General features: G+C 38.0%; 1 protein-coding gene across 1 annotated transcript; it reads right to left on the reverse strand.

Moving 5' to 3' along the window:
• Positions 1-2623: 2623 nt before the first annotated feature.
• qdpra (quinoid dihydropteridine reductase a) lies at positions 2624-13845 on the reverse strand. The gene is made up of 7 exons (XM_005919389.3): positions 13642-13845; positions 13465-13557; positions 12555-12651; positions 11642-11782; positions 7869-7977; positions 5766-5849; positions 2624-3881 (listed from the first exon to the last, which is right to left on the reverse strand). Exons 1-7 carry the CDS (start codon positions 13723-13725, stop codon positions 3779-3781), a joined length of 711 nt encoding a protein of 236 aa, XP_005919451.1. The 5' UTR covers positions 13726-13845; the 3' UTR covers positions 2624-3778.
• Positions 13846-16361: the final 2516 nt, after the last annotated feature.

Below are 16361 nucleotides of genomic sequence, written 5' to 3' on the forward strand. Positions count from 1 at the left end.
GTGAGGATCAAAGATTTGCCAGCGCAACACTGGATTGTAATGGCACATTATTTACTTCACCTGTCAGTTGAATTGTTGTATACTGATAGTAAAAAGTGATGGAAGATGCATATTTCCATTTCACTACGTTGCTTTGCCCCATTCCACTGTATGGTCGTGCTGACCTTATTAGAATTTGTTTGCTGTTTATGTGAACAAGACCATTCTTAAATCACATTGGTCAACCTACATTTACACGCGCTATCAGATGGGATGTGAAAAGCGTGCCGCCGCAGCTTAGAGGAAGAGCACCGCGGATAAATTCGCTTTAGAGCACCGCGGCACCTGTGACATACAAATAATTTGCTTCTCAGAGGTTTACACTGCGCAAAACAATAGCACCTGTAGCGCTGGGTGACAACTTATCTGCCCCAGCTGAAACAGGAACAACATGCTCTGTCTCAGCGGTAATCTTTGATCAGCTGAAACGCTTTCTGTGATAAACATTGACTCGATCCCCATGGGCAATCACTCTATAGTACTGGCATCATGGGAGGTAATGTATGCATAGACGTGTTGAATTCGCCTTGGGCCCCTCGCACAAACACTCACACACACGCACGGACACACACACACCGTGCACAGTGAGATGAATTGCTACGCCACCTAGAATAAATACATATCAGCTACAGTGAGCTGGGCCGCTTTGCTCTTTCCTATTAATCCTCAGCATGGTGATTTATTGCAGCGTGCTTGTCAACAGCCATATAGTCCCCTGGAACTGTGGCCATCCGGGAGAAAGAGTAGAGTTTAAGACTAAGGCCCAGCAGCTGCCCCGTAGTCTATTTATGTGCATTCTGGTCTGGTCCACGCTGAGGGTGAATATATGGGTTGGTTGAACAACAACATTTTGCGCTAAGAGGAATGGGGCTGTAAAATAATCTATTTGCCATAATCCAAGTTTTAAATTGATGCCTTCCCAGATGTCATGTTGTAGAGATTTGCATTTGCCAAGGTGAAAGGCCTGGATGCTCAGAAATCAGTTGTGCGCAGGAGAGTGAATGCTAAAGGGTCCTTCTGTAAGTTATTTTTATACTGTGTATGCATGGCACTGCATATTCAGCTCTGGGTGTTAACTCATCCGTTTGATTAATATGACTTCCACTGAAAAACACAAGAGTGGCAGTAAAGCAGTGGGACTCTTTATTTAACAGCACCATCTAGTGGGCATCTCTGTGGCAAATAATTCATAATTCAAATGACAAATGAGAAATCTAAAACTGCGAATTGATCCTGACACTAAAGACTTGATCAGACTTTATACATTGATCAATTTTATGTTCACTTATTTATTTGAAGACAAGAGTCCTGCATGTAAAATGAGAGCAAGAATTGTCCTCATATAACCATGAGATTTGATTTCTGCCTTAGAATTTTAGTGAACAGGGTAGTGAAGGACTTATAATCCTGCTTTTAATATGTATATGAATAATAATAAGAAGGAATCCACCGTGGAAGTTGGTACAGTGCAAATTTATTAGACCACATGTCCCAGTGTAATGTTTATGACACAGTTGCTCTAACTTAAAAGCACTGGCAATAAAGTCAGTTTGTCTGCTTCTGTAATTGTTACTCCACCAATACGCGACAGCTCTTTAATGGAAATCACACTTTTTCATGCTAAAATATAATTGGTGTTATCAATCATTATCACAAGCGCCTTGAGGCGACTGTTGTTGTGATTTGGCACCGTATAAATAAAATTGAATTGAATCAATGAATTTACTTTTCTAAAAAGGCAAAAAACAATAAAGACGATTAGTTTTTGATTAATTTCCAAATTGCAGTTATTTTCTTACTTCCTGAAAAGAAAAATAAATTTTAGTGGTTGAATGTTAACCTTGATTAATTTTTGACTTCTCAGAGAAGTTCAGTGTGCCGGCTCAAATTTGAAATGAATAAAGTTTGTGGTTTATGACATAATACATATTAATATAATTGTTAGTTTTAAACAAGTTTTTGGCAGATTTCTACAATATTTGTGTTTTGTTTTTGTTACATTTTAATACATTTGTTCACCACTGTGTTTGCACACTTCTAAGAAGGCCCGATACATGCTCACTCACTAAAATAAAGGCTTTTTGGTACTTTTCTAAACCTACCACGAAAGCCTTGCACAGATTCATTTAGTGGAAGGTTTTTGGGCATTGTTTTTAATTTTCTTTGCTACAATTATTCCCCATACATGAGTGCCACTGGTTTGAGGGACACCAATAACTCTCCTATTAGTTTCTTTTTTTTTTTTTTTTTAAGAAGTTCCCCACTAATTAAAAGCCAAACAATTTATTTTAGACTTTTATCACTAATGAGTTTCCCAAATCTGTGAAGAGTGGTGTATAGCTTACCTTATCTTACCAAATGTCACTTAAAAAAATAATTCACAGCTACTTGAAGGAAAGAAATCAAGTAAATTAATTTTTTACTCTAACTTGTCTCTTTTCTGCCAAACACGTTACACTCACATATGACTTTAGGGTAGGATGTGAAAGTCTATATATCTGTAACTGATAAGACAAAGAACCAGAGAAACTACTGTGAAACTACTCGAGTGGGCCTCACATCTGAAAATACAGTATCAACTGTAATTATTGCAACATGAGTTTTATTATTGATATGTCTCACTAGATTTTTTTAAAAAACAAATATAATTTTACAAACACCAAAGCATCTTAAACTTCAACTGTTGTTTTCAAACAGGATGACAATTTTTTTTTGGATTGATTTAATGTGAATATTGACAGTTACAACACATGACTCAGAAAACCCACAACAGGAACAGAGCACCTTTTTCATACTGCAGACGGCAAGGACACTTTGACTTGATAGCTACATACAAAAAAACAAATAAGGCCACTCCACTTTAAAGCATTATTGTCCGTTTGAGAGAAGACAGCGGCTTTCTTTGACTGAGTTTCCGCAGTGGTAGAGGACCTAAACAGTGGAAACTAAAAAGGTCTACGGAGCTCACACATTTCACTGGTCACTGTCACGTGTTACATTTTAGAGGGAACTGCTATGGCTAATGTAGGTGATTATGAAGTTTCCAATGTGCTTTTCAGAAGAATGAACTTTAAAATGTGGTAAAAAAAAAAAACAACTAAAAAAAACAAAAAAAAACAAACAAACAAAAAAAAACAACAACCACAGGGTAGATAAGCCACTGCTCATTAATTTTCAGCAATTACCCGTATTAGAAATGTTATGACAATGAAATGGAAGGACATCACTTTAGTTTGAGTTTAAAGCTACATTAGTATATTTTATTACCTCTTGTTTGCATCTGATGAAATAAGCCTAAAATATTTAGAACACCGTTTACTCTGAATGTTCAGTTACCATAATTTCACATCACTGTTCAGTGAAATTAAATCAAATATGCTAGGTAAGCCTTGATGGTCCATCCGTGAAGAATATTTCAGTTACTAGAAATTGAACAAAGTTTGATTGGCTGTTACAGTCAGATAGTTACAATGATTGACAGCTAGATGGCGCTGTGAGGCTGTATTTGCAAAGAAAGCCCCCCTCCTCCAAAACAAACCCATCTGGTCATCTCTGCTCCACCTACCCATTTTATTTAGCTCCTCTCTGTCTCCAGCTCTGTTCTTCACCTCTACACCTCATCACTCCTTCCATCTATCTCTCACCCTTCTCTCCTCAAGCCTCTGTATCCGTTTCCATCCATCTTTATCGCTTCCTCCCTACTAACCCCCACCCCCCACCTCCACAGCTGCTCTGTCCTCTAGTGAGCAGCAACAGCCTGGGTTTGGCCTCCGGAGGTCACCAGCTCCATGAGGCTTCCTGAAGATGGTCGGTTCACCCCGGTGGCCCAGCTGAAGAACATTCTGAGGGGGGAAAAAAAAAAACGAAAGGAGGAAGAACTTTTTGAGTAGTTGAATAAAACCTTCAATCCCTTTTCATGTTCATTCTTATATATATTATATATGTACAATGTGCTGAACCTTTTGGTTCTTAGTAAGTGTGTTTGCTTTTTCCAGTTTATTTGTTGGAGTCAAGGAGGCAGAGATGTGTCTGGAAGATGAGCCACACCTCAATCATATTCCCCTGATTGTTTTATAAGATGCTGGCAGCATCAGTTCTCTTTTGCTTTCCCTCTGGTGGGCTGGTTTTATTCCCTGGGCGACATCCTGCTCTATGACTGCAAATTCACAGCCTAAAATGGTACTGTTAACTAGGGCTGCCACAAACGATTATTTTGATAGTCGACGTAATCGTGACTAGTCGACTAATCGTGGCAGCCCTACTGTTAACTGCAGTTAAATACAACGCAATGGTCACAGAGTTAGTTTCTCACTCAGATCTGCCCCTCGCTCAATACATGTGCATCTTATGTTGAAAACAGTCAGCTTAGAGCTTCATTACAGGATATCGCTGATCAGTGGTCGATGTCAAAGCTATATTTTTCTTTAATATACTGTCTGTAGTTGTAACCTTATTCTTTGCATACATTTACAACTCTTTCCATTTATCCCCCGTTACACGCCAAATAACTGATCAGCATACCTAAATTTGTGGGTTTTTTTTAATAAACCGATAACTCAACACCAAAGATGCCTTCAAATACCACGTGAGCTAGTCTGTTAACTTAAAACAGTAACATAAAATCTAAGTAAAAATAGCTTATACTGGAAATCAGTTTGGTTTAATAGATGAACAGTGGCCAGAAAGGAAAGCACAGAATAACAATAGGTGCTAAAACAAACTAACCGCCACCTTCATTAATTTCGGGTCACATAGACTGTTTCTATTTCTGTCTCCAGACCCTCATCTGTTTCCTACGGGATTATCAAAGTGGATCAAATCCCATCTAATCTTCACTGGCCGACACAGACATAAACGCAGCCAAAGCCAAAGCATTCATTCAATTGTACACCAAGGATTAAAAGAAATTAACAAATTTATCAAAGCTTTAAGTAAAGGCAGAGTGGCTCATGTAGCTCAAAGTTCTATTTGTTAATAGAAGTTTAATTGTCTCATTGCTGTTTAAAACCCCCCAGAAGAAGTCTATTTTGCCATCTTGTGGTGCAATTCTATATTTTAAATTTTATTTCTTTTTGGGTTAATGATATTCATATGCAGCCAAACCTTCAGATCCTCAAAAGAAACCAATTCCAGTTCATGAAGATGTCAGAATACATAATATACATATAAACAAAACAAATCTGTCCTAACAGATTTTTTAAGCAGCTACTTGCAAAACACTTTGTATTCTGTGTTCATGCCTCCTCATTCTTGTGCATAATTAGACATCCTCAGGTATTTCCAGTCACTTTAATGTAACGTAGTTTGATAGCTGGAAGTGTTTCTGTGATCCCAAGCATCAAAGGTAAATGTGACGATTACGGTGTCAGTCCCTGAGAATCAAAGAGCTTCTTAGTCCAATGCTGAACAATCAGAAAGAAATTCTGTTTCTTTGCCCACACCGTCTTAATAACAGTGTGAACAATTGAGAGTCAGCAGGGGGGCCGTTGTGAAGAGAAAAACGCAGAGGAGCTGTACAGCAGTTGAACGATATCAAAGCATTTAAGAAATATATTAATTTAAAATGTGAATGCCCTAATAGAGTGCAGTTGGAATTTTGCATAATAGGGCTCCTATAAAACTGAACATCTTGAACATTTCACAATTTGAAAATTGATAAAAACATATATACACACCCCCAATCTAAATAAAAACAAAGAAGATAAAAAGACTGCTTTGGCACTCACTCTGCAATATACTCCAGCGGTGTCCAGGTACTGAAATCTGCTTTAGGCATGAACTTCCTGTTCATCGGCGTATCCAAGGTAACGCTGCCAAATGAAGCCAGATGACAATCAGGGTGAGTAGCTGCGTCTGAGCAGCACAGAGGAAGCAGAGCGTGCAGACTGCAGCATCTCCACACATACTATATATCACATGCAGTTTCTGAGGGGTTGAAGTCATTTTATAAGCATACTAAAACTGTATTTTACAGAAAAATCAATTATTCCATATAAGTTAGACATCAACATTCAGCTTAAAGAAAAAAAATGTTTAGGAATTATGGCAAAAGGCACAGGAGGCTTATTTTAAACTTGAAACAGCCATCGCTCAGACAATAAGGCTTGCAGTTTATGTGCTTGAGTGAGGACATTTGCATTGGGCGTGTTATCATCTGCCAGGGCAATCCTGTATTGTCAAACTGTGTATTCCTGCAAAAGCCATACAATGGGTAAACAACATTTTCATTCTATACTGTGCTTTGCAGAAATGTTCGGGTTACTATATGGTGGTGCCACAGCATCAGAGACCTGCATGCAGCAGAAATGCAAGTCATGGGGCTAATGTTAAACAGATGTGACAGAATGCTGGAGAGGCAGCCTGGCCCCATACTGGAGGAAAATGCAGCCAAACACAGAGCGTGAGGGGTGGATACACCCCCTAAAAAGACATTTCTTTCTTCTCATGATGACAGTGCAAAAGCTGCTTTTATATCCAATAACTAAAGAGAGCGCAATGATGCAAATACAGCTGTGTGTCATTCATCTAAAGCATTCATGTGCAGATCCACTGCGTGGAACGGGCACCCTTATTCATCTTTTATTCCTGCATCTTATCCTCACCTCGTACTTATCTATCCAACATAACAAAGAATATGTGGCACAGCTAATTTTATAGCTTTCATCTTCAGTCCTTTCAGCGACTGCTTGCCGTGCTGGTGTATTTAAAGCAGCTCTATACATGACTTTTATGTTATGGTGAATACAGAACACATTTTTAAACCTGCGTCTGTAGCACAAAAAAATGACTTGAATTCATCCTACCGGTTTGTCAGTCCTGTTTTATTAATAAAAGTCTGCTGCTGGATATGGATTCGAGACAAATCTGTTCCCTAAAAATATTAAAAACACACTAGAAGAAGCAATATACAGTATTACCCTGCAAGCGGAACACCAGCACACTATCCAAGGAAAAAAAGAAATCTTTTTTGTCATAACATACATGCTTTTGCTAATACAGGAAATCTAGGGGTTTCTGTGTTACCATAAAAACAACTATTTTTACCCCATAAAAACAATTCAGGTGGGAGCTGAAAGGTTAGTCCATGTCAGCAGGACGAACAGGAGTGCAGAGGCACCTGCAGACAATTCCTTGGTGAAAATTGTAAAACCCAGTGTGGAAAAAGAAGACATGTAAGACATGCAAGTGTAAGATTTATTTCTGAGTAAAACCCAGGGAGCCATGTTTCCCTTTTCATTTCCATTTAAATTCTAATTACAAACTCACTACACACAGTAATGAACAGTAACTGTATAATATAATTAAAGCCACTTGTTTTCTCATAATAAAAAGAGCAACTTGTGTTTTGAGGAAAACACATTTGTGTGAATTGTACAGTCAAAAAAAAGCTTAAAAATATATTAAAAACTATTGTAGCTTCTTATTTTAAAAGGTTAATAAAATCATGCTAGGCCACATAAAGCTATTAAATTCTATTAGCTTCAGTTTGTTGCTTTTTGCTAGCAGGGATAAACCAGAGATTTTACACATAAAGTGTGCTCAGGATCATCTCGACTACATTTTAAAATCTTTGAAAAACAGACTGGGGATGAAAGTTGGTAAGGACTGCTTTTAATTATTCAATACTGATAACTTTGTTTCCTGTAAGTCTGGCTTTCCAGTTGTATCTGCTGTAAATACAACTAATCTAATCTGAGGGTGAGAAGAGAGCAATAGACTTTTCTAGTTTTAATCTAGCAGAGAAGACTTTTTGTTGATTGTTCCTTTAAGGACAGCACATGCTAGAGCTGCTTTTGTACACCTTGATTGTGTTTTATTTCAGTACTCACGGTAGTATAGCGACAGCAGCAGTGTCGGCAGGCATCCCACTGTTTTTTGCTGCGAGACTCTGACACAGCTGGTGGACGGCTGCTTTGGCCATGCCATATCCTATCATGCCTGGGGGTTGCAGTGGAAACATTATTATTTTAGTATCCTGGAGAAAATTCAGCTTGCAAAAGGCAACGCACAACACAATATAATCGTTACACAGAAAGTGGACGGTACTGATTTGTTGAGAGGGGTCAAGTGGACAGACCAGACGTCTGTGAATCTATGTGAGGAACATCTTGAGACTTTCAAATGCTTCCCTGTCTTTTACATGGTTTGTAAATGTTAATATCGACTTAAGGCTTGACAGTCTGCTTACTTGCATACTGAATCTGTACATGAGCCCAGCCTGGGAGAAGGAATTTTCTGACTCTTCAGCATCTGGAAACAGTAAGCGTCTCTTCCCCCTAAATGATCTTATGAGAGGCTTATAAATCCCCAACCAATAGAAACGAGGGGTGGTGGCATGACTTTGCTCTCAAGCTTTTGTTTTTCCTGCAAGAGCAAACACTAGTAAGGAATACCAGTCTTGCAAATGCATCCACTCACTGTATACTGACCAGATTAGAATGCGAATTTAGACAACCAGACATGTTCAGCCCATCATTAAAAAACAAAAATCTGATTTCTGGCTCTGTTGCATGAATACATATACATTCACCTGAAAACATTTTGGAAAGAAGGGAAAAAATAGAATTTACACTATGCAGACTCACATTATTATCTGCAATATAATAGTTCCAAAACATGTTGTGAATTTGCAATTTTGAGTTGTTATAGTTTGCATTAGACGTTTGATAACCGCTGCGCCATCATGCTGATCACCTCTCTCATCTGCTTTATTCTTCAATAACTAAGCTTAATTATTTAGTCTTGTAACAGACACACTCAATAGTTACCAAATGATTAAACTCCAAATCTCATGCTGATAATTTAGTGATTCTATCTAACAGCAGCTGCAACTGGTTGCAGAAAAACAAATGCAATAGGTGCCAACTAAGGTTTTTCCAGTTATATACTGACTCTAGGATTACCACTGCATCCACTGGAAGTCTCTTCATAGTGTCTTCATCTCTGTTCTGTATGAGAGACTGGTTTGACTACTGACTTATCATCTAGTGAATGTTAAATGAGGCCAGAATGGAGTTCTCCAAGGAATTTAACAGGCTACAAGTTGCATATCTGGGAGGATAATCACAAACCATGAAAATTTCACGAGGCCAAGCAAAGAGCTCTGCATTCCTTTTGAACTGTCTGGGGTTCAAACTCTGCTCTTAAGCTTAACTGTGGGGTCAAATTCTCAAAAAGGGCAGTCATAAAATTTCCAACCTTTTCTTCACCTGCTGGCTTTTTGTTTTTTCTTTCAGATTTCTAGTAAATTGGGTTTGCTCCTCAGAGAAAGAAGCTAAGAAACAAGATTGATGTGCTACTGGGGTATGTTGAGCCTAAACCCAACTTTGGTAACTTACGCTGAACACAGAACCAAGTCGTGAGCAGGTTTTTTTTTTTACCAAGTTTTGGGTTGAAATTGGCCGAAAGTGCCACATTTTTAGTTTCTTTTCACAACTTGCCCCAAATGCAGTATATATTCTTTACTGAAGGAAAACACTTTACACATGTTGGACCTTACTAACACCACCAAAATGAAGCTCTAAAGTAAAGTTACAGAAATGCAAACTACACAAACTGGAAATGTACAAAAAGGGAATTTTCATGTAGATGATGCAGAAAATGCATATTTTTTTGTGCTCCCTGTTATGAGGGTCATGCCCGTTATCTCTGACTGGGTTTTAGGTTTTGTCAAGACAGCAAACACAAAGAAAGCTTGGGTTTGCAAAATCTGCTGCATCGTAAAGCCCTCTGAAAGACAACGAGTATGACAAAAACTTTTAACTACTTTAAACATTTGGCCAACCCAAAATCAACGTACATTTTCAGTGTATTAAACGATTCCCTTCATTTGGTCTGTTAGCTCACACACCTGCAGCATTTAACAGCCTTTTCATCCATTAAACTTTGATGAACAACAACAAAGTCAAAGTCAGTACAATTACTCATCCTAATATCATTTCCTGTTTCCTCTTCATAGATGATCTGGATTTGGCTCATTAACTCTCCACTCATCTTGTTTGATCAAAGCACTCAAAAAAAAAAAAAAAGGATGAGTGTAGGTGCCTCTTAAACCAGTTTGTTACATTTCTTAACATTTGGTACTTGTTATTGCCTTGTGTTTATTTAGAATTTGAAGATTTTTTCCCCACATGTTTACTATGCAGAGCTCTACCTAAGTGCTCGCACTACAGAGAACAACTAAAATGCTTTAGTCTGATAAGTTAGAACACTGCATGGGGACATTGTGTGAGGACCAACAACTGCTGAGTCACTGTCTTCCTAAGCCGGCAGCCAATGAGCTCTTCGGCTCTGTGTGGGCTGCTGAGCCAGGGCTTTGTGTAGCTGTAGAATTGGATCATAGCCCATCACATGGCCAGCTTGGTCACAGGAGGGGTTTTTACAAATCACATGGCCCTGGATTTAAGCCTTTATGCACACTACATGAGCTGAAGAGCTGGACCAGTATCACATGGTAACAAGGCTACAACTAACAAAGTATTTGACTATACCAATTAATCATAGATGTAGACTTTAATTAATTAAGTTGAATAAAGTGATTTCTTTGGACTCTGTCTTAATTGGTTGTTTAAGTGGCTGAGTATTAAACAACCCCATGGACGGCCTGTTCTAGTATGTAAATAAACACTTAGGCATAAAATCGTTAATTTTAGACACTTTGTTCCTAGCACCCTGTCGCAAAAAACAAACTTAATTTGTTCTAATTTCATTAATTTAATATACAAAAACAAAGCCAAAGATATCACAGTTTCACAGATATAAAATATGATTTTGCACCAACAAGATGAATGCTGAAGAACTATTAACCAAAACACAGGAGTGGTACATCTTAAATACTACCTACAGCATCTGAACAAGGTCTGACAGTCATATCCTTAAGAAGCAGGAAAAAAAAAAATCCCTGAAAAACCTGACACAGGAACTGAGGAATGCATCTAGCCCTTCAATGAATCCATCTACTCCTCACTGAAGCCTCATGAGAAATTGTTTCAGTAGAAGGCTGGATGTCAAGAAGATATTATTCGTGAAGGAAGGCAAATGGCGAGAAACAGCCAAGGTTTGCCAGATTACAAAAAGAACTGCAGTGAAAACATGTTGTATGGAGCGATTAATCCAAATTTGCACATTTCAATAAATCGCTACACCCATTTCCCATTTTTTTGGAAAAAATTAAATTTAAATTTACTTTTGGTCTAATTTATCTACTTTCATTAACCTTATTTTTTATTTATTCACTCTTGCCCCAGATATCTTAAAACGATTAAGCAGGTCACGGTTGAGTTGATTGCGCAACAATACAGGGGAAGGTTTGTAGTAGACAAACATGCTGTTTTGGCAATCAAACCAATTACTTTTTGTTTGTGAAACAGACTCACTAACCAGTGAGCACCACTGCTGCCGCAGAGCTCATCAGCGATTCTGTCTTGCTTCCTGGATCAATGTTATCGACACATTTCGCCCCCAATCGCACACACTGCTGTGAGCAGGTGCGCCTCTGATCAGTGTGTCAATTACCCTGGTCAAAGTCTGTAACCCTGAGGAGCGGGCCATCAGTTCGCTATGATGAGAACAGTAAACACGCAACAAAAACTGTGTGCCTCACCTCCAGTGCCTGACTGGGCTGCTTTAGCTCCAGCCAGAGTCAGCAGTCCACCTGTTTTTAGGTGCAAGGCAGCAAGGTGGCTGGAGATGGTTGAGGTCCACACGCTCTGTTTCCACATCAAATCACTATTTTTGTACAAGTCTGTAGGAGAATACAGAGAACAACATCTTAGCCTGGCTCTTCAAAGCAGTGCCGAAAGCTACGAGTACCTCTACAAGGTTTGTTTGATCTGTACAAAAACTTGATTAAAAAATATCAAATTACCATTTTTACAGGATTACTGTGTCAGATTATTTCTTGGCTTGGACCAGAAACGTCCTGAAGTCTTACCAGACTGCCTGATAACCGTTCATTGCCAAAAATCATTGCTGGCACGTAACTCATCTATTAAATGGCGAATTGCTGTTTATAAACACTGGTATTTGTAAAGATTTAATACACTAAGTTGTTAATCTGAGCCGGGTAGACCAGCTGTTTTGAGTAGCTTCAATAATGCCAGCCTTTTCATCTTTGCCAGAAAGCGAGTGCCTTATCCTCCAAATGTTTGAAATGGCTGAATTTGCGGCAACCACAAAATTCTTATTAGCTGCACAGTGCACATCAATTCTGGCACTTCAAGCGAACTGCTGCTTTCCCTTTGCTGCCAGGTACAGCTATGGAATAAATACCAAAAAGCTAACTGGCAGAACAAAAATCTGGCAAGCTTTTGGCCCCGCAGAACAAGATTTAAACACTTCTAAGTAAATGAGAGTCAAGAAAAAGTCTAATCACAAATATCCCTTAGACTTTATTTAATTACAAAGCAAATTGTTTTCAAGTTCACAATTATGCATGGGAGACTGCAGGAAAGCTGGCTGATTATTAACACCAAAACAAATAATAATAAAAAAAAAAAAAAAGGTTGAACTCTGACCTTTGGAACTACAGTTTCCTCCCGCCCATCCTCCCGCCACGCACAAGATGGCATCCACTTTCTGTTCCCCTAGCAACTGGGCCACATCTGCCGTCACCTGCACAAAATGAGAGCTAACTGCTAACACAATGACATAAAGCCACTGGGCAGACGCACGAGCTGAATGGCATTTAAATGTCAACTAAGCATCAGCTGGAGAGTGTTTGTTCTGGTAAACAAACAAAGGAGGATAGCTGTAGAAATTATCCTCACTCAGTCAGTGTACTGTTAGATTTCTAAAAACACACTTTTCATTTTATAAAGTGCAAAAAATATCTTACCAAAAGCAATTATACAGAGAGAAAGGATGCTTCCGATTTTTATCAAGGTCACATAAAATGGGCAAAAAGAGATGCATCAAATGATAAATATATTTCTGTGTGTCAAATAAGACCGCTCAGATCAGCTTTAATAGTTTTACCTACCTTGGGTTTTTATACCTCTCTACCCTTAGATGCTCTCAATGAACAGATTTGAACTATAAAAGCTACTAAGGGGTTCAAGAAAAAGAATTATAGTTTAGATAACCATTAATGCTGCCTAAACAAATAAGAAAAAAAAATCATCAAAGTAATCTGACTCTATCATAACCTCTCTACTACAAAAACCGAAATCCCCACTTTCTCAGTTGACCTGAACGCAGCATTAGCTTACACACATTTTAGCAACTCTACTATTACTGAACAATGCAAATAGTTGTAATAATAATAAAAATAACAATAATAAATTTAAAAAACAACAAACAAATGTCATTAGAGTTATACCAAAGTCATATGAAAAGTCTGACTTAAGCTGTCGCAGTAAAAGCCCTACTCCTGTCTGTTAACGCTTCAGTTTTTGCACTGATGAGTCAGAAAGATCTGCAGAGCACCTGTCCTGCTTGCTCGGTGAAAGACTCCGTCATCTTCACGATCACGTTTTCATTAGCCTTTTCATTTGCAACCATGTCGATGCTGGCGACCCACTATTTAGTGCACAGAGAAAGAGAAATATAGTTAGCTCACCGTTTATCAGTGCTAGCATGCTAGCGTTAGCTGTCACCACTCACCCATCCTTTAGATTTGAAATACTCGACACACTTTGAGCCCAGAGCGCCTCTCCCACCGTAAATGATCACCCGGTTAGCAGCCATGTTCACGCTCCAGTTACCCGTCAGGAGTGAGAGCGACAGAGCTGCAGGGATTGAGCTTAGAAGAGCAGAAGGAGGAGGAGGAATAGGAGGCGTTTCTCTGAATGAGCAACAAGTTGGTTGAACTAATGCTGCGTTCAACGACTGTAGGAAATCACCCACTCCAAAGTGAATCCTGAAGCGAATCAAGCTGAGAGCTGAAACCAAAAACTGCAGTTCTTGAAATAGGCACTGGAGAGAGAGTCAATTCCCACAGCCAAACTTTACAGCAATAAAAAGCACATGGTCAATGCCAATACACTGAAAAGGAGTATAGAAAATTTAATAATAATAATGACTTTAAAAAATAACATGCTTATGTTACAGGTAAAAGTTTGTCCTCCAAGGATAGGAAGCTGTACCTGGTAACTCTCTGCTAATTTGAGTTACTGAACAGAACCTGTCCATCTGCTGTTGGTGCATTTTTGTGAGCAAAAGCCTTTTAAAAATATTATTATTATGAACGATGGATTTAGATTTAAAAATTGAATTCAATGCAGAAGTGCCTTAAACCTGAGCTGTTTTAACGGCCAACGGCAGGTGAAACACTAAAAGGCTGCTAAAAGGATTCTTTTTGAACTCTATGAAAAAATGGCTTTGTTGTTGTCTGACTTGTTGTTCTTTTACCTAATCAAACACTTTACAAAACACTTTTTAGGCTTACTCGCTGGAAAAACGTTAGTGAATGAACATGTGGCTTCATATCAGGGACTTGAAAACTCGATGGGTCACACCACAGCGGGTACATGCATCATCATATGACTTTGTCATTTGGCAATAATTAACAAGTGTGTGTCTTACCATTGAACCCAGTGACTCTGGATGAAAACATACAGTTTCTGGATGCACCTTGCTAAATCTCCCTGTCTTCAAATGTGGTTCCTTTTTATGGACAAAAAGCTAACACTGAGAGTTCAAAATGTTAGTCCAGAACCCAGCAGAGGACTAGAGGACAAGTAGAGGACAAGTGTCAAACACAAGGCCCGGGGGACATAAATGGCCTATTAAAGACTGTAATCTGGCCCACTAAGTGCGTAGATTTTGATCTTTTAACTATATTTTCACAAGATTTATAGCTTTTCCAGTTGAGACAGACTTCTTCCCCCAACCCTGTTACCATATATACTACACCAAAGTAATTAACTATCACTTAAACAATTAAGTGAAAGAAAAGTCGCTGTTTTCCGCTATCTACTGTAGCTATAGACATTGGGTTTGTTTTGTTTTGTTTTTTGTTTATTTAAAGTGAGTCTACAATCAAGTACTGTGTTTGGGAGGTTTGTTTTGTTTTTTGGGAAATTAACAAATGCTACATGTTTTATAATTACAGAAGAGTGTGGCTGAATTTCTAAAAGCTCGCTTATTTAAATGCTAAAAGGTTAACTGTATAGCTGAACCAAATGAAGCAGTTGCTTGTAAAAAGACTACATTCACATTCACATGGGAGTTTTAAATGGAGATTTTCTCTTTAGAATTTGAAAAATCTCTGTCTCAATGAAGATGCAAAAAAGGAAAGAAAAGGAAAGAAAAAGAAGGAAAAAGGTGGTGATATAACCTTAACTGTAAAGAAATGTTAGCCAATCAGCAGCCATTAACAACAGAGTGCAAGCAACAGCAGAGATTCTGGTGTCAAAAAGAGAAAAAGATGATTTTCAAAAGCTCTGTTCTTAACCAATAAAACTATTTACATGTACATGGCAAGCCATAAAAGGTAGAACAGAATAGCTGTTGTCCTTGACATTGTGTGTAAATAAAACATGTTTTTGTTCAGAAAAGGGTAAAAACATAAAGACTTTGTTTTTTTACTATACAGGCACACATAGCATTATTTCAAAATTTCATAGCTCATAGTGAGTCTACGCTCGATAGTCGCAACATTGGTGCCCTTAACCAAAATCCCTATGGAGAATATGAATGGGATTTTACTTTCAAGTCTCATTGTTTGAGTTTTATTGTAGAAAAATGTTCACGTGTGGTTTGAAAAAAGTAGATGGCCAAAATACCAAACCCAAGGCTTCAAAAACCACTTTTAAAAGTCTTTTCTACAGTTTGTCTATCACACAAGGTTAAAAGTGAAAATGTTGTTAGATGGTTTGGATTATTTGTAAAAAAAAAAAGAAAAAAAATACACATCTTAATCTTTATCTTCATAGCAAAATCTTAGTTGGACAGAGTGATTCATCTTGTCTGAAGCTTGAAAATGTCAGTGCCCAAAAGCTAGAATGGACACAAAGATGTTTTTAAATGACAAGTGCTTAAGTAATCTAATAGCCCAGGCTGCTCTGAGAATAGTTTTTCATTAAGGAAAAGTAAATGTCTACTGAGCTTTATCATACATGAATATATTACAGGCAAGCCTAGTGTGCAGTAATGCAGTTCTGCGTGAATTCACCTATAATGCTAAAATTTTGGTAATTTCCATTTTCTGTATAAAATTAATGCAGTAATTTCAGATACGTTACAAGTGGGAGAAGCAATTAAAGGCTGATGTTTTTATATTTTGCATTTGAAAAAAAAATAGCATCATTTTCACTAAATTGTATAATAGAAAAAAACTTGCAAATGTTGCAGATCTCTTAAACCATTTAATTTTATATAGT

Source organism: Haplochromis burtoni, unplaced genomic scaffold (assembly GCF_018398535.1).
Source record: "Haplochromis burtoni strain Fernald_Lab_line unplaced genomic scaffold, NCSU_Asbu1 Contig_33, whole genome shotgun sequence".
In the NCBI taxonomy this organism is placed as follows: domain Eukaryota; kingdom Metazoa; phylum Chordata; class Actinopteri; order Cichliformes; family Cichlidae; genus Haplochromis; species Haplochromis burtoni.